This window comes from Rhinopithecus bieti, unplaced genomic scaffold (assembly GCF_001698545.2).
Source record: "Rhinopithecus bieti isolate Rb0 unplaced genomic scaffold, ASM169854v2 scaffold_32008, whole genome shotgun sequence".
Taxonomy (NCBI): Eukaryota; Metazoa; Chordata; class Mammalia; order Primates; family Cercopithecidae; genus Rhinopithecus; species Rhinopithecus bieti.
The window spans coordinates 4048712-4072958 of record NW_016814433.1 but is presented as its reverse complement, the minus strand read 5'-3'; the positions used below and the strand labels follow the sequence as shown (position 1 = coordinate 4072958).

At 42.5% G+C, this 24247-nt stretch overlaps 1 protein-coding gene across 1 annotated transcript in view; it reads left to right on the top strand.

Annotated features, from left to right (window-relative positions):
* The window catches only part of MYH10 (myosin heavy chain 10), a 159633-nt gene that overhangs the window by 87559 nt on the left and 47827 nt on the right, over positions 1-24247 (top strand). Inside the window, exons 12-17 of the mRNA XM_017850377.1 lie at positions 1594-1767; positions 7905-8078; positions 8335-8449; positions 13090-13152; positions 22814-23007; positions 23100-23221. Coding sequence (XP_017705866.1) covers positions 1594-1767; positions 7905-8078; positions 8335-8449; positions 13090-13152; positions 22814-23007; positions 23100-23221 — 842 coding nt within the window. The remainder of the gene's footprint in view (positions 1-1593; positions 1768-7904; positions 8079-8334; positions 8450-13089; positions 13153-22813; positions 23008-23099; positions 23222-24247) is intronic.

The following is a 24247-nucleotide window of genomic DNA, read 5'->3' as shown; positions in this document are numbered from 1 at the left end:
CCAGTCTGGGCGACAGAGCGAGACTCCGTCTCAAAAAAAAAAATAAATAAATAAATAAATAAATAAATATCAATTAAAATTATAATTGGTAGTTTAAATATGGAAGACAAGTAGAAATTCATTTTTTAAAACACCATTCTTAGCCAGGCGTGGTGGCTCACGCCTGTAATCCCAGCACTTTGGGAGGCCGAGGCGGGTAGATCATGAGGTCAGGAGTTCAAGACCAGCCTGTCCAAGATGGTGAAACCCCGTCTCTACTGAAAATGCGAAAATTAGCTGGGCATGGTGGCAGACACCTGTAATCTCAGCTACTCCCGAGGCTGAGGCAGAGAATTGCTTGAACCCCAGAGGCGGAGGTTGCGGTGAGCCAAGATTGTGCCACTGTACTCCAGCCTGGGCAACAGAGCGAGACTCCTTAAAAAAAAAAAAAACCACCATTCTTTGTCATAGCCCAGGCTAAACAGAGCAATATGATGTCATCATCCTGAGGCAAAGCAAAGTTCACCTACATGAACAGGAATAAGCAGAATCCGGCAGTCTGTAAATATGAGGCCTGTTCTGTGTGCTAGAAATACAGTGTTGAGCAAGGCAAGCACTGCCCCTGCCCTCCTTACATGACCTCATTCTGAAGTAGTGAATTTAACAGCTCCTGGAGAATGGGAAAGATTGGAGTGGCTTTTTCAGACTCTAAATCAACTCCTTGGAGATGGATTAAATCTTCTTTAATTGAAAATCACTTTTTGTAATGAAAGAGGTTATTTATGGGCACATGCAGCTTGTGTGAACAGTATAGAAGCAGGAAAGAGGTTGAGCACTTCTAGTGTATAGGATTAAGAAAATTATACCTATTAATTCACCCATCTATCCATTCACCCAATCAATTTTTCTCTTAAAAAATGGGCAGAGTTCACAGAGAAGGAACAGAAATGACAATAACATGAAAAACGCCCAAATTCACTTTATGAGGGCAGTGCAATATCACTTTTGATATTGCAAAGGTCAAATATTTGATAAGGGAAGGGAATGCTTAGAGAAGCAATGCAGAGCCTCATACTAAGCGCATTCCGTGTGCCAGGCCCCGCTGAGCTCCCAACAACAATTTCCTGCAGCCTGAGTGACAGTGGAGTGGGACAGAACCAGACGCATTCTCCACCCCAGCTTAGATGCACGCCCACCACCTCGCTCACCTCCCTTTGCCTCTGGTTTTTCCAAGCCTTTGTTTCTCTTCTTTTTCTTACTGTCTCATTTATTTATTTATAGTCCTTAACCATTAACTAATAAGAACTGAATTGTTTTACTTGCAGAGCATTCAGTTAGCATATTAAGTTTATTATCTTTTCATTTTAGCAGTTCAGTAATGCGGCCATAGACAGTATATTCTTTCTCTTTACCTTTTCAAAAAGGCTGTGTGTGAGAGAGGGATTGGGAGACCACCCCACCTGGTTTAGTCACTGTCATTAGCTAGAAGCAATCATGTACTTCATACCTAATTAGTAATTTTTAATGAAAACATGTTTTATAACTACCTGACTAATTATTCCCATTTTCCCTCTGCCTCCCCGTGTTTGGAAAATTACTCTTTGACATTTGTAGCTGAACTCCTTTGAACAGCTTTGCATCAACTACACCAACGAGAAGCTGCAGCAGTTGTTCAACCACACCATGTTTATCCTGGAACAAGAGGAATACCAGCGCGAAGGCATCGAGTGGAACTTCATCGATTTCGGACTGGACCTGCAGCCGTGCATCGACCTGATAGAGAGGCCTGTAAGAGCACTGTCTTGCTCGTTGTCTGTCATTTTCCATTCAAGCAGTGACCTTAAGTGGCATAACCCGAGACAGAAATTACCCAAGCTATTCAGTGGTGAAATACTTTTCTGATCTAAATTTTCCAGAAAGGTGATACTCTGATAAAATATCTACAGAATTTAAAAGTCAGTAGCATGCCAGTAAAACCCTTCTTTAGCTCACCTCGCAGCTTGATTCCTGTCCTTGCTCGCATGGGTATACTGGATAGTGGGCTCCGGCCCGCACAGACTGCAGATGGCCCTGTGTGCTGGCATTTGTGTGTACCTCTCAAAGGATGTGGAGCTCCACCTGATAGTTTATTTAGCTGAGAATAAGACGTGTCATGTAAATCCATTTTGCAGATAACTGAGGTTTGGCCTTTTAAAGTACAAAGAGGTTTTTATTTTGCCAGATTTTTTTTTTTTTAATGTGAAGTTTTTGTTCTCAGGAAAGTCTTGTCAGATGTATTTTAGTGGCAATCTTAGAAAGCATCAGAAACTCTTTTCTTGGTGGTTTAATGTTCTGTAAAAATACATAGAACTCATTCACGTTCAAGCTTTGAGTGTATAACTCATTCACTTTTGGAACTCGACTCCATGTGATCTCAAGCAAGTATTGACAATCTGGTTCTGTACTCCTTATTTAGCTTTTGCTCAACAAGGTATCAGCTTCATTTATTTTATTTTGCTATCTGCCAAAATATAAGAAAAACTAAAACATGATTAAGCACTGACATCTGTAGTGTAGAGAAAGCTCTAACACTAGTTAAGTAGGTATGTTTGAATAACTCAGAGTTTTCTCCTAGGAGGTACAGCAGGCTTCTGGTTCTTGCTGCTCAGTCTCTGGTTGCCACTCGTATTCTTCATGTTTGAAGGTGTTGGAGGTCTCGTGGCTAGAGATCGTGGATGGCACAGCACCCACAGTCAGGAGGAGCAGTGGCACATCGGGAAAAGGAAGAACCTAGAAGACGTTCACCCATATTAGAGATGTAGTTCCAGCACATTAGAAATTTGAGTTTAAGGAAAGCAATGGATAATTTTCATTTGGCTTTTATAATACATAAGAAATCATTTTACCTTTCAAGGCACATTTATAGCAAAAATCTTAAATTACCTATAGTTGTGAGGAGAGTTGCTTCTTTGTACCTTACAGGGTCATTTAGAGGTGGCATGCTTGTAGTGACTTCCAGGTAACTTGTGCATGCACAAGCACATGAACACATTTCGTTACATTTCATCACTGCTTTGTTGCCTAAAGAATTGTTTGGGTATTTATGTAAATAAGGGAAGGGAGTATTTCACATTGATACTGTTGATGACTATATGATATGTTTTTTGACATGCTCATTGTATGTGTCCATATGACACTGGAAGTCCTACATTTTAAGAATATAATGATTATGTATCTGCAGTTTTATTTTAGGATGGACGAGAACCCATAAAATTTGCTAGGTCAATATCTTTATAGGAATAATTGTGCCGAAAGTCTTCCAAATGGAACATTACCTGTCTTATTTTTTAAAATGTTTTAGAGTGTTTTAAATCTAATGGTTTTGTGACCTTTAAATGAGTCTTACAAATATTAATTCTTAATGTTACTTAATTGCATTTCTTTTGCTTTATCCTCTAGGACAAAATACTTTACTATTTTTTCATGTATTTTTTACTCTCACACAATAATTGTACTCTAAAGGTGAAAATGATGGGGTAATTAAACATTTTAACCCTAATAACTAACTCCAAGCAAAAATAGGTGAGGTAGAAGGCCAGGTGCGGTGGCTCCCGCCTGTAATCCCAGCACTTTGGGAGGCTGGGGCAGGCGGATCACTTGAGGTCAGGAGTTCGAGACCAGCCTGGCCAACATGGTGAAACCTCATCTCTGCTAAAAATACAAAAAATTAGCTGGATGTGGTGGCATGTGCCTGTAGTCCCAGCTACTCGGGAGGCTGAGACACGAGAATCACTTAAACACAGGAGGCAGAGGTTGCAGTGAGCCAAGATTGTACCACTGCACTCCAGTCTAGGTGACAACGTGAGACCCTGTTCCCCCAAAAAAATAAGTGAAGTAGAAGGGGTTTGATGTTTACGTTTTTAATTATTTTCCAGCCCTTGAGTGTAAATATTGTAGTAGAATAAGATCCAGATAGCAATTTATTGGACCAGGTGTGGCGGCTCATACCTGTAATCCCAGTGCTTTGGAAAGCTGAGGTGAGAGGATCACTTAAGACCAGGAGTTTGAGACCAGCCTGGGCAACACAGTAAGACTACGTCTCTACAAGAAAGTTTTAAAATTAGCCAGGCATGGTGTCATGTCCATGTAGTACCAGCTACTCAGGAGGCTGAGGCAGGAGGATCCTTTGAGGCCCTGAGTTGGAGGCTACAGTGATATAGTCACACCACTTCATTCCAGCCTGAGTGACAGAGTGAGACCCCATCTCAAAAAAAAAGAAAAGAATTTATTAAATCCTCAGTGATGGCCTAGAAATGCAGACTGGGGGTGCCATGGGGATATGAGATGGTATATACCATGGCCTTGGTCCTCAAGAACCTGATCTTGAAGCAAGAGAACAGAACACAACATAGTGGTGAGTTCATTGGTTCCTGGGTACGACTCTAAGTGATGCTGGGTGAATTCAGAAAAAGGCAAAGGCCACAAAGTAGGCTGGCAGTGTTGTGGAAGGTATTACAGGTGTAGATGCTGTGCAGGGAGCATTCCAGGGATGAGGTTTATAGTCAGAAATTAGCAGGCGAACAGCACACTGAAAGTGGTATTTTAGGGAAGTTATTTGGTGAGTGTCCTAGTCTGTTTTCTGTTACTATAACTGAATAACTAAGACGGAGTAATTTATAAAGAAAAGAAATTGATATCTTGTAATCTGTAGGCTGGGAAGTCCCAGGTCTAGGGGCTGCATTGGATGAGGGTATTCTTGCTGGTGGGGACTCTCGGCAGAGTCCTGAGGTGGCACAGGGCATCACATGGCGAGGGGGGCTCCTAAGAAATGGCCAAACTAGCTTTTTATGACAGACCCGCTCTCATGATAACTAACCTACCTCCTCAACAACCCACTGATCCCTGAACGAATTAATCCGTGTGCTAGGAAAGAGCCCCCGTGATCCAGTTACCTCCTAAAGCCTTCTGTCTCAACACTGCTGCATTAGGAATCAGGTTCCCAACATGTAAACTTTTGGGGAACACATTGAAACCACAGCAGCTGGGCATTCAGAAAGTATTGGAGCTGGGAAGTCATGATGTTCCTAGTCACCAGTTATGCCCAGACACTGACAGGCAATGAGTAGAACTAGTTAACTCGTTCCTTCTTTCCTTCCTATACTCTTTGTACTGGTACTTCTAGGCTCTTCCTTAAGCCTTTAGAGTGGACCCTTTATTCCCTGCCTAAATAGTCCTAATTTAAAGGAGAGATTGCTCAGAAAGGGGAGGGAGGGAATTCAAGATTTAATGCTGACTCACTCTGTACCTCAATTTGAGGATTATTCTACTTATTCATAGAAATATAAAATCTGATTAAAAATAAAAACATGGCCAGGCACAGTGGCTCACACCTGTAATCCCAGCACTTTGGGATGCCGAGGCAGGCAGATCACCTGAGGTCAGGAGTTCGAGACCAGCGTGGCCAACATGGTAAAACTCCATCTCTACTAAAAATACAAAAAGCAATTAGCCAGGCGTGGTGGCGGGTGTCTGTAATCCCAGCTACTCGGGAGGCTGCAGCAGGAGGATCGCTTGAAGCCAGGAGGTGGAGGTTGCAGCAAGCCAAGATCGCACGACCGCACTCCCGCCTGGGGGACAAGAGTGAGACTCTGTCTCAAATAATAATAATAATAATAAATAAAAACATAACATTTTTAAAACCCCATGAGAGTTTATGATGACGGGGAATTTAACGACAGCCTGTGGAATGACATAGGATAATGATCCCATTGATGTTCCTTGCAAAATGGAGAGTGAAAACAATACCTTCTAGACGGAAAATGCCATAAAAATGTCCTCTGTGGTGGCACCTGACAGGCCCGTGCCAGGCTTACCTCATCTCAGATAATCCCAACGCCTGCCTCGCAAGATTGTAGGCTGGTACCAGGCAAACCTCTGAGTTCAAAAGCTCTCACAAAACCTATGACCAATATTCAGAAACATAGGCTTCTCAGCTTACAGCTCTTGGAAATACCCAGTTAAGAGAAGGAATGATAATAGAGATCTTGACATTGAAGGATGAAGTGGAAAAAATAAAAAGGAGACACAATAATGATATTCATAATCACGCTGTCACCAAATCATTTAGAAAAAATGCAAATTTTATTTGAGATACTGTGTCAGAATTTAGGAAACTTCTCATTAAAAGTGGCTAAGAATGTAAAAGTGAGGGTAAAAGGAGGATGTTTCTGTTATATTAACATTAACGTGGAACTTCATTTCTCACACTTGTTGTGTGATTGGGGTGGATTGAGTTACCTGCCACTCTGAGCTCCTCTAAAGTGACCTAATCCCAGTTGCCTCAGATTACTGTCTTCTTTTAGCTTATCTGAAGCCCTGACAATTCTTTCAGGTGGAGGAGTCCTGGGGTAAGGATCTCCATTGCAGAAGGATTCCCTCAGCTTCCACCCGCAGGCATTCAGATCCCCTATCCCTTTCTCTGACCACATTATTACACTGTTTCATTTATATTTAACCATAGCCTCTAGCTACTTTTAAAAACAGCATTTGTGTGTATTGCCAACTCTTTGCCAGTAAATATGAAGGCTTTGTGAGTTGAAGAGAACTGATCTTAGAGTCTTATTCAAAAAGCTGATTTCATGAGTGTGCCCTAGAACTGATATGAGTTCAGTTTTATATCACACACTTGCCATATTTGCAGTGTGGTAATAAACGATAACCCTAGAAAATAGACCATCACTATTTAAGTATCTTATTTAGCTTTCATGTGTCATTTACCTCCAAAAAGGAAGTCACTCCAGACAATGGTGAGCTCTAGGCCTTTTGAAAAATTGAGACATAATTCACAAACCGTGAAATCCACCCTTTTAAAACTACAATTCAGTGATGTTTGTAGTATATTCACAAAGTTGTGGAACCATTACCACTACCTAATCCTGCCACGTTTTCATCACCCCCGAAAGAAACCTCTTACCCATTAGTGGTCACTCCACATTCTCTTCCCTCAACCTCCAACCACCACTAATCTACTCTCTCTCTATATAGATTCATCTAGCACTTTTTCTTTTCTTTTCTTTTTTTTGTTTTGAGACGGAGTCTTGCTCTGTTGCCCAGGCTGCAATGTAGTGGCACCATCTTAGCTCACTGCAACCTCCGCCTCCTAGGTCCAACCAATTCTCCAGCCTCACCCTCCTGAGCAGTTGGGACTGACTACAGGTGCCTGCCACCACACCCAGCTAATTTTTGTGTTTTTAGTAAAGATGGGGTTTCACCATATCGGCCAGGCTGGTCTTGAACTCCTGACCTCGTGATCCACCCGCCTTGGCCTCCCAAAGTGCTACTTTTTTTCAGTGAAGTAATCATTGAATCACATAAAATAGGTTGTCAAGTGCCTGTTAAAACAAATATATAAAGCAACTGATGACTTAGTTTATCAATTTCCATATACTTTACTTAATAGTTTAAAATATTTTGCCAACTATAAAGTGATACCGTTAATTTAAAAATTACTTAAACAGAAACTTAAACTGATAAGGATATAAAATGTCTGAAGCATTCTTGCTAGTTGAGGTGTTATAATGATTTCTCCAGTCACTGAATATAAACATTCAGTTTCATCTCTCCACTCCCACTGCTTTTCTGGCTTCTTTTATTTGTGACTTTTGTGGGGCCATCTGCTTGGAATTCATTTACTTGCAATTTACATACAGTATTTATAAGTTTGAGATAAGTTACTCCTCTGTTTTCATGCTAATACTTATTTAGCAGTTTGAGATGTCAGTGTTTGAATTATAAACTTGTTATGGCTTAGACATTCCCTTCCATCCTAGCAGTTTGTTTTCCATGGATCTTCATAAAACTAATTGTTTTAGAAGTTGAAGTGCCAAACTCAGTAGTATTAAAGTGGCATGCAAAACTTGTGAATTCTTGTTGCCTGTCATTATCAGGCGAACCCTCCTGGTGTACTGGCCCTTTTGGATGAAGAATGCTGGTTCCCTAAAGCCACAGATAAAACCTTTGTTGAAAAACTGGTTCAAGAGCAAGGTTCCCACTCCAAGTTTCAGAAACCTCGACAACTAAAAGACAAAGCTGATTTTTGCATTATACATTATGCAGGGAAGGTAAGAGCTCTTATGTTGAATAACTGGATTAAAATGGCTGTGTTTGAAATGTTGCTACATTTTTACGAAGGTGTAACAAAGGTGCTGATAAACGTTTATAAACAAATACAGTATATATTACAAACATATTGTCTTTCAGACAGCCCAGTTTGGGGACTGTTGTATAAAAGTTTTTGGTTGAGGCTTAAAGTGTTTTTGTTTTTGTGTTTGGTTTTGTGTTCTCCATTTCACCACTTTTGGCTTTGGTGCGGGATAGGTGGACTATAAGGCAGATGAGTGGCTGATGAAGAACATGGACCCCCTGAATGACAACGTGGCCACCCTTTTGCACCAGTCATCAGACAGATTTGTGGCAGAGCTTTGGAAAGACGGTAAGAAAGCGCTTATCTTTGTAATTATGCTTGGCTGGAATCTTTTATAATTAAGGTTTATAGATGGTTCTTTTACATATATATGGATATATATACTTCTTACTTTAAAGTCTTTCTTTCCCTAGAGCAGGGCTGCCATTATATCGGAATTTATCCGTTTTAAGAATACTTGGGTTAAGAAATGAATACAGAGACATCTGCCTTCTTGGTCAGATGTTATAGGGAGTACAGAAACATTCTAGGCCCTGAGCCACAAAGACGTACACATATGCCTCAGGCCACCGCAGTCCCAATTCATTTATAATCCAGGAACACTGCAATACAAAACCTGAGAAGGCCTGCTCATTCCATTTTCCCTGTGTCAGGCCTCCTGAGCTACATCCTTCCTCACCACCTGCCCCGGACACCCAGTGGCTGGTGGATAAACTCAAATCGCCTGCAGTTAGATCAGTTGCTTTTCTTTCCATCAGTCCTCAGAGTTCTTTTGTTATATGAACCTCAGGTGAAGAATTTTGGTGATTTTTATGGTAGATTACAAGATTTTACTAGTACCAGAAAATCACAATGTCTCTGTGTCTGTATGCATTGTGGGAACCAGTATCTTCTCCTAGAGCTCAGCTCTCCTGCAACATTTCATCCTGGCTCTATTCCACCTCTTTGCCTGGCTTCAGGCCATGCAGGACCTTAGCCCTGGATCTACCCCTGCCTAGACCCTGACCCTGAGGCCAGACCTATTCGGTTACCTGGCTCACGTCTGCTTTCTCTGTAGCATCTTAAGCCTTGTAATCTAGCTGTCTTCTCAGAGGTAGAGGGAAAGAAATGGAAGCAGAGAAGAAGAGGGCTAAGTGCAATTGGGGCCAAAGGAAAGAGACAGGAATTGAAGAATGGACACAGAGAAAGTGACTAGGGGAAATGTGACCCTATAAAAGATCATCTTAAGAATGACTGTGTCTGTCAGATCAAGTCAGTGTGAGGGGTGGGATGCACACCTGCACGCATGCGTCCTGGGAACAGACTGTGGGTCTGAGACATAGCAAAGACGGGAGGGACCTGGGGGAAAGACGAGCTTTCCAACAAGTAAAACAGAAGGCTTTAATCTTTGTACCTTTAGGTGAAAGTCTTCAACTGACTACTGAATGCACAGTGTCACTTCCAGTGACCTACTCAGTCGAGGGATGCTGTGTGAGGACTGGGAAGAGAAGCAGGGAGCTCCAGTAGAACTTACAGTATCCTCAGTGATGAGCTCCTCTTCGCCTTCTCGATAGGCAATGTTAAGAGTGGGATATGAGAAACAGAGATGAGAACAGAAAAGACCTCTGAGCTCAGGTTGTTACAGGGTCTACAGTGCTAGAAAGACCAGCGCTGGTGAGTTGGAAATGTGTGAGGAAGAAGAGGGAGGAGTAATGTTGCAGTCTTAAGGATTTGCATTCCTTCAGGAATCACTTCAGCTGTGACAGCATTGGGGACTGTGTAGGTCACAAAGTCTCCTCATGTTCAGCTTCTCCTCCGGATACCCTTGTAAGGTCTTAGAACACAGCAGAGGGAGTGAGATCAGTATGCAAAGTGGATCTGTGATAAATGCCATGGAAATGGCACAGTGAGTTTTTAGGGATGTGCAACAGAGGAAGGGACTGCCTTTTTCTGGGGCGCTAAAGGGAAAATGTCATAACGAGAGGATGCAATTTTCCTTGTCCTTAAAGAATAAAAATGATTTGTTGATTAAACAATGGAAGCTGACATCTCCTGAGCACCTACTAAGTGCCACACAGTGTTTTCAGCACTAATTTATGAGCATTCATGGCCTGGTTATGCCTTAAACATCTGCGGGTAAGAAGGTTTACATGAACTAGCTCCAGGAGTGAGTGTCTGGGGTGGCATTTGTAGAAATGAAGTTGGCAGGAGAAGAAGTACAGAATGATCACGGTGGAGAGGTTGAAAATCATAGCTCAGGAGGAGTCTTCCATTTGGCTTTAGAGAGGGCTGGGGCAGAGAAGAGTAAGCAGGAAATGAGGCCGGGCTGGTAGATTGAGGCTAGGCTGGAGAGTCCTCATGTCCCATCTCTAGTGGAATTTGTTCTTGAGACTGTGCTGAAGAAATAGCGTCAGTAGGTTTGTGACCTTGGGTAGTGACCCATTCTGAACTTGAAGAAGTGAAACAGGCAGTGTTTGTGGGTGGATTGGAGTGAAAGAGCCTGGAAGTGGGGAGTTGAGTATGGGACAACTGAGATGACAGTGGGCATGGAGACGATGCCTGGGAAACAGGAACAGAGGAAACGGGGACTTTTCCCTGGTTTTTGAAAACCAGCCTCAAAACTGGTTTTCTCTTCATTTTAAGGAAAACAGGTATTGGGACCACTGACATTATAAGCATGGAAATGAGGTCCTTTATTACATATTTATTCTGACACTATGAACCCTTTTTTAGTCCTTGTCTTATATTCCTTAACCAAAAATGGTGTTGGAAACACCCATTCAGCACTTGACCCATTCGTATAATACTACATACCTAATTATGTACTTCCTATGGCAATAATCTGTGAGCTGGATCTGGAAGCAATGAGAGACATGTCCCCTGCCTCCCAAGAGCTAGTAATCCAGTTGAGAAACCAGGATATACACAGATGCAGTAACAGAACTGAGCTAGTCTTTTTCTTGGCTCCCAGCTTTCTACTTCCTCCTTCCATTCTTCTTTAGCTTCAGGTCTCACCAGCCCCAGATACTGGAGAGGGCTTTGGCACAATAGGTCAGAAGCTGTAGGTATGTAAGATTTGGTGGGCAAGGGTGGAGGTGGGAGGGTGGGATGTCATACAAATTACAGATCACAGATGCTACGTCTTACAGGTAGGACCCTGTCTGGAGACTCCTTACCTGCACTTTTGTGTCTTTCCATTTAAGAGATACAGGAAAGTTATTGATTTGATTACAGAAATGCTTAGAGGAAACTCTAGGCCTTGCTGAGCTCCTTCAGCCCTTGGCATGAGCCCCGTTCATCTGTACTTAGTCCACAGCTCTGACCCACAGACGCCATGTTTGCACAGCCCTATTGATGGCCCTTGTCTTTCTAAAGATATGCCGTTGGGAGTGCATTTGGCCATTCTTGGCAAAAATAAGCCAAGAGATATCTTATCTACCCCAGGTTTGCTTTGGCTCTGCTAGCCTCTGCTCTGGAATACTCCTACGTGTTTGCTCTCCAGATAATGCTGCTCTTAGCAGGAGGTGCTGTCGCTCTTCAGCTTAGGTGGACAGTTAGTTTCATCTGAGTGACAAAGAACATCTCAGAGGCCACTCACTGTTGGGAGGCGCTGTTCTTCAGGGCGAGGAGCGGGCAGAGAAGCAGTGTCATGTTTGTCCAATTTTGAAGACAGTTTGTTTCATACATAAAATAGTGGCAGGCATAGAAGTTTAAAGAGGGTTCTAAGGTGGAGGATTTATCACTGCTCACTCTGGATGTAGAGTTCTCAGGATAAGGGGAGCAATTTTCTCTAGAAAATAACCCTAGAAAACATTATTTTCCTCTTTTTAGGGCCACTGAAATGCAAAAGCAGAAAATGACAAGTTGAACATGAATAGATGAATATATGATATATGAATATAGTTTGCCTGTGAAGGTACAACACCTAGAGTATGAAACATTTTGTGTTAAAATACAGTTTATGGCTGGGCATGGTGGCTCACGCCTGTAATCCCAGCAGTTTGGGGGGCTGAGGCAGGATGATTGCTTGACCCTAGGAGTTCAAGACTAGCCTGGGTAACACAGCAAGACCCTGTCTCCACTGAAAAAAAAAGAAAGAAAAAAAAAATAGAGTTTGTGTTAGAGTTTTAGAGTTTTCTCAAGGCCAAACCAAGAGAAATAAGATTTATTGGTGGCAGCCCTGCCCTAGAGATTTATAATGCCCTCCTTTTTGCTAAAAGATGTTGTTTGGGATCTCTTTACCAGCTGCAAAGGACTTCTTGGCACTTAAGGTTTATATTGAGGGAAAAGAAAACCCTCAAGATTGCATTTTCATGTCAATGTACCTCCTAGGATATTTTCAAAACAGTATGATCAATAAGTATAATCTTGCTTATGATTCAAAATTATTTTAACATTTTGCTACAACAGAACTTGAATTTTGTTTTCCTTAATGGTATATCTATTGTATAGTAATTTGTATTCAAATTATTTTTCGGAAATTATATTTCTGAGAATCTGTACTGGAAGTAAAATTACACAGCAGCATAATTCGTGACAGTAAAAGCCACTAATACGTACATTCGCCATAGTGCTGTGACTTCACTGCCGTCATGTCCTAAGCTACTCACTATAAAGAGATTTTTCTGATAGACGACTCAAATAGTGCCTATTCCTCCTAAAATTCATCTTGCATTTACATGGGGTAATCATTTGACATTGATATCATGTAATGCTCACACCAGGAGCTGGGAATGTGCTCTTTTGATTGAGCCTTAATCTATTTTATAAAGAACTTTGTCCAAATGTGCAAATGCTCTAAACAGTCATGTTTGCATGGGATCTGCCTTGGACTAGCTCCTTTTGTAGCCCAATTTCAAAGTTGACTTGTGCTGTCGAATGTCTTTCACACTAACTGAAGTGTTTGTGTATTTGCTCTTCTGTCCTGTTTTGCTGTTTCTCTGCTTTAGAGATTCAGAATATTCAGAGAGCTTCTTTCTATGACAGTGTTTCTGGTCTTCATGAGCCACCAGGTGAATGTATAAAGCCTGTAGGTCTCCCAAAACAGAAGGGTTTTAAGCCCACAGGAAAATGTGTGGGGGGCCTGGCAGGGTGNCCTTAATCTATTTTATAAAGAACTTTGTCCAAATGTGCAAATGCTCTAAACAGTCATGTTTGCATGGGATCTGCCTTGGACTAGCTCCTTTTGTAGCCCAATTTCAAAGTTGACTTGTGCTGTCGAATGTCTTTCACACTAACTGAAGTGTTTGTGTATTTGCTCTTCTGTCCTGTTTTTGCTGTTTCTCTGCTTTAGAGATTCAGAATATTCAGAGAGCTTCTTTCTATGACAGTGTTTCTGGTCTTCATGAGCCACCAGGTGAATGTATAAAGCCTGTAGGTCTCCCAAAACAGAAGGGTTTTAAGCCCACAGGAAAAATGTGTGGGGGGCCTGGCAGGGTGGCCGGGGAGGGCAGGGGGTAGGCTGGGGGGCTGTGGGCTTTCGGGTTTCTGTTTTGGTTTTGCTCATAGGCCTGCATGAACCTTTCATTTCATGCTCAGTTTTATTATACTTCAAGGCAAATGTTTGAGTGCATAAGCAATTTAATTGCTACTGCCTACACATTGCTTCTTATTTTATGCATAGCACTTATAGCACCGCATATTAAAAGGTATGCCACTACCTTTTCCAATAGTGCCATTGTGATACACAGTCCTCTAAGGAAATTGTTAAGAACCGATCTGCTAAATGACATCTCCTTTGCTTTTGAGTCACCTTTAAATTTTCAACTCTAAGGAATTTCCAAGGAGGAGTGTTTCCTTTTATTTAAGACACATTTTGCAGACAAGTAATTACATATTTACCTCAGGTGTGTTGGTCTCATCACTATACCTTTTGTTTGGAATGTGTGTGCATATCTGGCTACTTGCCCTTTTCTTTTCAACCAGAGGCCCTGAAACGCTCTACAAGGCCTGATAATGTGCAAGTTGAGACGAAAACAGAGTGGAATGTTGTCAGGATTATACATTGAACCTTAAATTGAGCTCCACATGTTTGGGCTTTGTGATCTGAATCCTTAGCCCTGTGTTAAAATACAGCCTAACTACAGCTACAGAGTCTCCAAAAGCCCAATATGAAATGAAGCCCAGCCAGCCTTCCAAATGTTTAGTGAAATTGGCAAGTAGCAAAACTCAAAGATAAATTTATCTTATGAAATTTCCTTTATGATTTTTGTAACATGATAATGCTGAGATCCAAATCCATCTCAAAAGTTATTTTTAAAATGTTAAAGGACCATGCCTATTTTAATCCAACTCAAAATTCCTGCCATCAACTCTCGTTCACATACTATGAAAGAAGTAGATTGCAAGTATGGAGTGGCAGGAGATAAAAGATTATGCTAGAGACAGCATAAGCAGGAATGAAAACCCTACAGAACTCCAAAGGAAGAGATCTCTAAATTCAGTCCTCTTTGGCATTGGGGAATGCTGACAGTGTTGAAATGGACGGGGGGAGCTTGGAGGTGGTTTTCAACTATAACCTGGGACTTGTGCTTTATTAAAGGTTAGTGTTTGATCTTTTGGACTTTCTCCTAAAGTGAGTGCCCTCTTTAGATGAATTCCCTTTGGATTTCTAACCTCATAAGAGAATTCCAGGTTGTGAGCTCTTTGAAGGCAGGGCCAGTGCTTGACTTTGCTCACTGTCATCTCTTCAGCACCTGGCACAGAGGAGGCAAAGCATCACTAAGTCGCTGAGCGAGAGCTGATGGATGGGTAGGGGGTGGTGACCCCACACCCAATTTTCAGCCCCAGCAGCTTCGCCCACCGTTCCCACCGTGACCACCAAAAGCACGGACACTCTTTCCTGTGGGACCATGATCTTTGGGGTATATACACCAGGCATTTCGCTGTACCAGCAGCATCCAGTACAGAGCCGCTCTTAGATGACTTCATGCTAATGAATGAGCAGCAGGGAGGCCCATTCCCCTCAGTGCACCCTCACCTTGGCACTGAAAATGTTCCCGGTTCTGTCTGTCTCTGTGAGGTGTCCTTGGGTTCAATTACTCAGCTGAACCAAGTACCAACGGTCTCAATCTCTACTTCTCCTCAGAAGCCCATCCATCTACCAAGGCCAAATATGTTCTTTGAAATTGAGTGTAATATTTTACAGCAAAATCGTTTTCTCTTTAATGTGTTTATTGATTCAAGACCACCACCCCAGAGAGGGCTAAGGGATTTTAAAATGAAAATGGAGGACTTTAATATTTCCAGTGATTTCTTGGAAGACAATGGATGGAGGAGTTTCTAGGGATCCAGATTGTGATTGCCTGTGATGTGCTGACATGTGGTAAGCATCTCTCTAAAGCAGGTGACACAAAGCTAATAGGACCCATGTGCTTAAGTACATGTGTAATGATGGGGAAATAGCATTATGAAGAGCCTGCAGGCTTCTGGGACTGGAATAAAAAGAGATTTCTAGAAGAATTACAGGACAAGTGCAAAAGAGCAAGGAACAGGGGAGAACAGGATTCCTAGAGGCAAATACGGAGGTCATACAAGTTTCTGCTATAAAGTCGAGGACTCTTTTCTTACAAGTATATTTTGAAAGTCTGGGCTTCAGAGATAAACCAGTAGTGAAGATGCAAGCAGAATGAACCAGCAAAAAGGGGTTGTAACCTGAAAGCTACAGGCAGGGCTTTTGGACTAAAGGGGTAATGGGTAATAGGGTAATTGGGACTATCGAAGGCTTTAGACCTGATCTAAATCATGTTGGAGGGACAATTATGTATCATTTTCACTAACGCTAGTTTATACCTGCACCTTCAATTTCCTTCATAGAACAGCACTAGTTAGGCTCTTTGAACCGCCATGTGTGCTAGATTGCAGCTGACAGGTCTGGAAGAGTGTACCACCACAGCAAAACTCAGGGAAAATCTGAGAAGTCCGTGTAGAGCCAAGTATCATGACTGATAAGATGGTACCCATTTAATCTCCTTATAGATTACATCCATCGATCATAACCTCCATCTTAAGTCCCATTTTAGAATCTGTGGTTTAGGTCTGACATAGTTTATGTGTTTAAATTGTTCTCGCTTTCAGTGGATGAAAGTTTGTGTTATTGTTGCAGTATATTCTGCTCCTTCCTATTTTTTGATCTCAAGCGTTAGCAATAGTTGCAAACTCACTGAAGAGAAGCAGCGCTTGGGTACTGCAGCTTGAGTTCCTGAGGGCAAGTGCGGACAGCGACATTTAGTTCTCAGGGTTATTTTATCAACTGAGGCAACGTGAACCTGAATGCGTGGCACACGGGGAGTGCCTGAATGTATGGTGTGGTAGAGTTGCCGTTGCCTTGGCTGCATCTGCAGCAGCTGCTGCTGTAATTACAGAACAACAGAGAAACCCGATAAATGTTTATTTCCTTGGCTTTCCTTAAGTCTAGTATTGTTCATAGTGTCCCAAGGTGCAGCTGATAGGCAGCGGTGCCGGGCTGCCCAGTCTCAGCGTGAGTTGGGGACATGGGACCTGACAAGGGGAGAAAGCAAGCACAGAGCATAGTGAAGCTGCGGGCAAAGAGGGGCTTCCTGTCTGCCCAACGTCTTAGATGGCTGAAAGGGATAGGAAGGTAGATGGAGATAAGGGAGACATTCAAGTTTGGCTTGAGACTAGTGCTTGAGATAAAGAAGATTGTTTTCTCCTTAAATCACGTGCTTCTTCTCAACCTTTCAACTTCCTAGGGTTTTTCTAAAAATTTTCAGATGCTAGAGTAATTAGCAGATCAGTTCTAGCAACTAGTTATGTAACCACTGCAAACTTGTTATTACACTACCATGTAACAGGGATATGAGACAGACTGATGTTAAGATTGTTTCTGCGAATTCATAATAGTTAAATATATTTGTTTCCAAATTGTTTGTAACAGTGACAGTTTTCATCTGTATGAGGATGGAATTGTCTTACCTTATTTAAATGAGCATTGAGAACCTGCTCCATGCCTCGCACAGTGCCGGCCACTGAACACCTTTCATAAGGAGTGTGTGATGCTGTTCTCAGTCATCAGCATCTGGCTGTTGAAATTAACATTAAATAGGTTTCTTCTCGCTGTTTTGGTTTCCAGCTATATTAACTAGAATGAATTTCTGAAGATCTAGCTTCAATACTTGAAAGTAAATTTAGTAACACTAGTACTGTGGTCCATGCACAGATTTGAAAAACATAAAAATCTTATGGACCCGTCTCCTAGATTATCCCCTAGAAGGGCCAGTTAAGGATTCTGGCACCAGCCGATGCCATTCCTTCTATGAAACTGTTGATGGCAGTTTCATGATGAGATAGATGACACATTGCATTTTCTCTCTTAAACTGCAAATATATCCTCACAGATTTCAGTCTGGAACTCATCTAATTTCTGACTGTTTAAATAAATTCTTATAGATTAGTAAATTAGGTGTCAGTATAAAATACTTTTCAAGCTTCTAGAACCAAGTAATGAATTTAAATGCCCACCAGCAGTCCTAACCAGGCTCTCCTGACAGCTCAGATAGAAGAATTTATAGTGCAAGAATAAACAAAGGCAGTCTTTACCCTGAAACTGTGGCTGGAGGAAAGGCACTTTGAAATTTAGAAGCAATATTAGGTCTTCCAGTGAGGCGCACTGCTCATTTCAAGGAGCTGCTGGAGTCTTCTCTTCGCACTTTCTGCCTTTCTCTGATTTCTTCTTTGATCAACAAGAAAATACTCTTAAAATAGAGGTTTTCGGGTCTTGATTGTTGAGTGAAATCATACATTATTAGTGTGGCTCAAATCATTTAATGAATTTCCCAAAGTGTTTCTCTTTTACTCACAAGATAATTTTGTTGGTAGAATCTAACCCAGAGTTTAAAATGTTGAATTAAAAATAGCCAGGTACAGTGGCTCACGCCTATAATTCCAGCACTTTGGGAGGCTGAGGCGGGCAGATCACAAGGTCAAGAGTTTGAGACCAGCCTGCCCAATATGGTAAAACCCTGTCTCTGCTAAAAATACAAAAATTAGCTGGGCGTGGTGGCGGGCGCCTGTAGTCCCAGCTACTCAGAAGGCTGAGGCAGGAGAATCGCTTGAACCCGGGAGGCGGAGGTTACTGTGAGCCAAGATCGTGCCACTGCACTCCAGCCTGGGTGACAGAGCAAGACTCCATCTCAAAAAACAAGAACTGAAAGTCTAAAGCATTATTTTTTAAAAATCTGAATATTTAGCTTTGGATTGTCCTTATTAAAATTAAATTTGAAAATCAGGATTATTACGACTATTTATCGGTTACTATATTTTTAAAAACACACACACACAACACTGACAGCAGATTGTGTTTAAGAACTGCCTGTGCAGGCTAAAGTCCTGCACAACCAGTGTAACTGAATCCTTCTAGAGCAACATGGTGCTCTTCCTCTCTCGTTGTGGTGGTGATTTGTTCTTCTGGTAAACTTCGTGCAAGTTCACTTAGCAGATGCTTATTAAATGCCTACTGTGTGCCCGGCACCAGGCACCGGCCAACATTTGGGGGTGGGAGATTGTCTCCGCTGATGGTTGGGAGGCCAGAGACACCATGGGCACAGCTTTCGGGGCCCTGAGTATGTGAGATGCTGGAAAAATGTTCCCTGGGGAAACTCAGTCCAGTGAGAAGATGCACAGAACAGTGTGGAGGTTCTGTCCCAGGGATTTGAAGCCTAGAGAAGGGAGTGGCCTATTTAGCTTTGGAGGCAGGGTGAAAACCGAGCGTAAGAAGGTTTCCCTGAGGTAGCTGGTAAAGGAATGGAGATTTAAAAGTATTTAAGGGTTTGCCAAGATGACTGGAGCAGGCTGGGCATTCCAGGCAGAGAGAAAAGGATGGAATGTGAAGTCATTGTGTCTTTGGGCAAATGCAACTAGTTTGTACTGTTGGCCGTTAGGGGCATGAGTGAAAGGGACAAGAGAGGTGCCTTCACTGAGCACTTGAATGTTTTTCAGGCTCACAGCTCTGAAGCGTGGTCTCCTTAGCTCCCTTTCAAGAGGAGGAAATTGAGAAGTTGGGTCACTTGCCCCAGAATCACCCAGCTCATGAGTGTGGTGTGTCTGACTCTGAGTGGAGGCCATCACTGTGCTGTCCTACTGAGCTAAGTTATTTGGACAATATCCGACAGGCCGTGGGAGAAACTCAAGGATGTTAATTGCATAGTTTTGTCTTTTAGAAATGGCTGCTACATTACACAGGGACAGAAGGTGTAAATGAAGGAACCATGTAGCACTGCGGGTAGAGGATGAAATGGGGGAGAAGTACAGGATCCAGGTCAGAAGCAGGAGCCCAGCAAGGGCAGGGGAGAGGAGGGTGGATCAATGACATCTTAACCTTTGGCTTGACCACTTTTGGTCAGTGGTTCCATGGGATAGGAAACCCAGGAGGAAGAACAGGACAGAGGGTGGGTCCATGCTTGGGTTTAAGACATGGGCCTTGTCCCCTCTCCATATCCTTCATTTTTTTTGTTTTGTTTTGTTTTGAGACAGAGTCTCGCTCTGTTGCCCAGGCTGGAGTGCAGTAGCACGATCTCAGCTCACTGCGACCTCTACTTCCTGAGTTCAGGCAATTTTCTCCCTCAGCCTCAGCAATTCTCCTGCCTCAGCCTTCCGAGTAGCTGGAACTACAGGTGTGTACCACCACACCCAGCTAATTTTTGTATTTGTTACACTTTTAGTAGAGACAAGGTTTCACCATGTCGGCCAGGCTGGTCTCCAACTCCTGACCTCAGGTGATCCTCCCGCCTCGGCCTCCTAAAATACTGGGATTACAGGTGTGAGTCACTGTGCCTGGCCTTCGTTCCTCTTTAACTCCTCCTCCTCTGCTGAGCTCCTTGGGGATGGTCTTAGGCCCTCATCTCTTTCTGGTCTCCCCTAGATAACAGTTGACAACTCCCAAATTTACCTCTCTAGTTCAGACCTCTCTTCCTAGCAGCAGACTGGAATATTCCTCTTGTCATTTGACATCTCTCTTACACTTCAAAGTCCCCAGGCATCCCAGACTTACTTAGAGTTTGGGTCTTGTCTTCCCATCCACAAAACCCACTTCCCTCCTTGTCTTCCCTACCAGCCATTCAGTTGCTCAAGCCACAATCCTAGCAATTATTCTTGAAATGCCCCTCCACCTCACTTTGCATATTGAATTCATTGCAACAGCAAGTCAGTTTTCCCGCTAAAATACCTCTTGAATCTTCCTTCTCAATCCATCTTCATAATCTCACTAGCTCCAGCTGCCCTCGTCGCCTAGACCCTGGACTCCTGGAAGGGTCACCTGTCTGGTCTCCCCACTTCCACTTCTCCCCTCCCCCTTCCCCATGCCATTCTGCAGGCAGCAGCCAGTGCAAGTGTTGTAAGCTCCTCCTCATACCGGTGCCTCCTTCTCCGGGCTGGCCTTCCTTCGCTTCTTCCTGCCCCTGGTCTTTCACGTATGCTGATTGCACCAACTGGAATGGTCATCTTCCCACAGGCCCATTCTTAATTTGGGGGTATTATATGGCATTTCCCCAGAGAGAGCTCTAACCACTCATTTCTCCTATAGCATCCTGTTATTTTCTTTGAATGCATTTCTCACCCTTTTTAATTACAAACATATTTAATGTTGACATAATTTATCCACTGACATGTATATATCAAGCATGTTAGTGCCAGGCGTGATGCTGGGAGCAGGAATGCCACATTGAGTCAAAGCAGACATGCTAGGATTGAACAAGTATTTGTAGAAGGCAGAGGCACCTTTGTGACATCTGAGTGGAGAGTAGAATACAAGTGTTTAGCAGCTGGCTCTGGGTGGTCAGGTGTATCTAGTTAGAGTCATAGCTGAGATCACCTGGGTTGGGAATCCGGCTTGAGAAAAGCAGAGGGCCAACGTCAGCACTTGTATTGTGCCTTATTCTAGAAGGGTTGCAGATGAATTGATTTGGGATCCCAGGTGAGTGCCATGAGGTACAGGAAAAGCAGAAGAGAAATCATCAAGAAACATGGGACTGACGTAGCAAGAGGGAACTGGGGTACAGGAGAAGGTGGGGCTCTGAAAAAAGCCAGGAGTGGAGAGTTTTTAGAACGCTGCTGTGACATCACCAGGTAAACGTACCAGGGTCAAGAAAAACAAGCACTGGGTGGTGTCTATTCATTCAGCAATTGACCAGTCACTGCCTGAGTAGTGTTGGGCAGGAGAGGAAGAGGACGGGCCATAAGCCAGTTGGCTACACACTGGGAAGTTAGTAGGAGAGGATATGGTGTAGCAAGGGTGTGAATTGCTCAAGAAAGAAGCTTGGCTCTGACAAGAGAAGTGGGCAGATACAGAGTGAAGGGAAGATCAGTATTTTATGGGGCCTGCAGAAATGGGTTTGGTGCTGCTTTCTGCTGGGGCAAGTGAAGGAGGAGAGGTTGAAGGCACAGGAGAGAACAGCGGTCTCTGAAGTAGACAGTCTTCAATGCACAAGCAAAAGAGGTAGCTCTGACCCACACCCTTGATCTGGTAGCTTTGCTTGGAAGCAGTTGTAGTATAGCATGCCTGCATGGGCCTAGAAATTAAACAGCTTTTACCCGCCCTTCTCCCAGCTTCTACTGAAGACCTGCGTAACTTGAGCAGTTCACTTTTACCTCCCGGGGTCATGATTCTCTCCTGTTAAAAACCTCATTGGGAATTGATAATTGAATGAGATCTTGCACATAAAGCTCTTCACACAGCATCAGGTCCCCATGTTTCTGTCATAGGAAACAAATGAAAGAAATGAGCTGTCCATTAGGGTTGAAGAGGGCATTAAAAAGGGCAGTTCCATTGATAATTCTGATTGATTTTAAAGTATTTGAGTAATGTGTTTCATTCACTTAATTTTTTTTTCGGTAAGAGGTTATGTACATTATGCACCAAATGTTTTGCTTGTGGCTGGTGCATTGTTTATGATTTCATCATTAGAAGCACTAGGTCTTTGTGGATAATGTAAAAATATCAGTTGCTCTAACAAGGGAATGTCTGACAAGTTTAGCCACTGAACACCGAGGAAGCTTAGGCATTTATTCTTTTCAGAAGGGTCCTTCCTATTTTGTGTTCTTGCCCTTTAATAAGTGTTACTCATGTTTTGAGAAGAGAGCTGAAGCTTACACATTGCTAAAAATCTGAACTCCTGTAATCTAATCTTCCTGCATTTGTTCCTCAAACTTGAGTGACTTTTCTTGCTGAAAATCTAATGACTAATAAGAGATAATTCTGGTCCCTAGTCCCTGAGGTTATTTATTAAGTAGATTTTTACAATCAAATATTCTTATATATATTTTTATGAGCCATTTCCTATTTGGAGGCCTTTCACAGTATCAGTCTGTATGTATCAATAATGCCAGCCAATGAGTTTTCATTTACCAAATAATTGTAAATGTAACAGGCAGAATGTTATCCAAGATAGTGAATTCCTGAAGCTAGCACAGCGGAAGGCATCTGCTGGTGTATGTTAGTGAGGAGCTGTCGAAGCACTACAGTCTCCTGCCATATAAGTGTGTGGTGGCTGTTAGTTCCCGGCTTGTGCAGTGCCTAAGTATGCTGACTGCCTTACCTATATGGCATCTCCTGTCATTTGTTCCACAAAGCTTGTGCTGCTGCACTTTCACTGTGTCTTTTCTTTCCCTGCTAACGAGTGAGGTTTGGCTTATATTTGTTTTCTCCTTTCTCCTCCCCAGTGGACCGTATCGTGGGTCTGGATCAAGTCACTGGTATGACTGAGACAGCTTTTGGCTCCGCATATAAAACCAAGAAGGGCATGTTTCGTACCGTCGGGCAGCTCTACAAAGAATCTCTCACCAAGCTGATGGCAACCCTCCGAAACACCAACCCTAACTTCGTTCGCTGCATCATTCCCAATCACGAGAAGAGGGTATGCGCTGAGCAAAACATATGCGAGTATTTTAAACTGATCTAGGTCAGGTGCTAAAGATTAAACTACGAAACTATTGTTTGCTTGATTAGGCTGGAAAATTGGATCCACACCTAGTCCTAGATCAGCTGCGCTGTAACGGTGTCCTGGAAGGGATCCGCATCTGTCGCCAGGGCTTCCCCAACCGAATAGTTTTCCAGGAATTCAGACAGAGGTATTGCTAACTTTTACTTATTTTGCTTACATATCAAAGCTTATCTTCATATGAATTCAAACAGTGATATAATAAGGAAATCTTTTTCCTTATCCCCTACATAGTTTTCTTATATAGCAAACATATAGTGACGTACTGGAGAAGGACAACCCTTAATTACCTTGATTATTGGTAGGAAGATTGAGTGCCTACTTTCTAAAAAGGCAGCGTGCTAGGAACTGCTATGGGTGCTGCAAAGAAACATGCCATGTTTTCAGGGCCCTGAAGTGAGCTTTCAGATAAACATAGAAAGCTGAAAGCTTACAGTTTACTCATTCAGACAGTTCTACCTGGGATTCAAACATAATTATGTTTGTTTATTTATTTATTTATTATTTTTGAGATGGAGTCTTCACTCCACCCAGGCTGGAGTGCGGTGGCGCCATCTTGGCTCACTGCAGCCTCCACCTCCCAGGTTCAAGCAATTCTCCTACCTCAGCCTCCTGAGTTGCTGGGACTACAGACACGTGCCACCACTCCCAGCTAGTTTTTTGTATTTTTAGTAGAGACAGGGTTTCACCAAGCTAGCCAGGATGATCTCGATCTCCTGACCTCGTGATCCCGCCTCGGCCTCCCAAAGTGCTGGGATTACAAGCCAAACATAATTATTTTTAAAATTGATTTTTTAAATAGATAAGTAATGTATGTTCCTTTTAGGAAAGTTTGAAAATACAAGAGAAGTAAAAAAGTAAATAAAAATCATCCAGGAGTGATTCCTGAAAACATGTTGGGGTACTTCTTTCCATCTTTTCCCAATGAATATATCTGTATGTGTGTGTATGTATATGAATTTGTTTCCAATGTATGTGTGTACGTGTGCACACACATGCATGCAATTACAGTCTTTTAGCGAACGTAGGGAAAGGAGTACATAGATTAGAAAAGGATTAAGAAAAAACAAAAGGGAAAAGATCTATCAGCCTGCGGTGGAAATGGATACATATGATGAGAGTTAGTTTTCACTTTTTTTTTTTTTTTTTTTTTTTT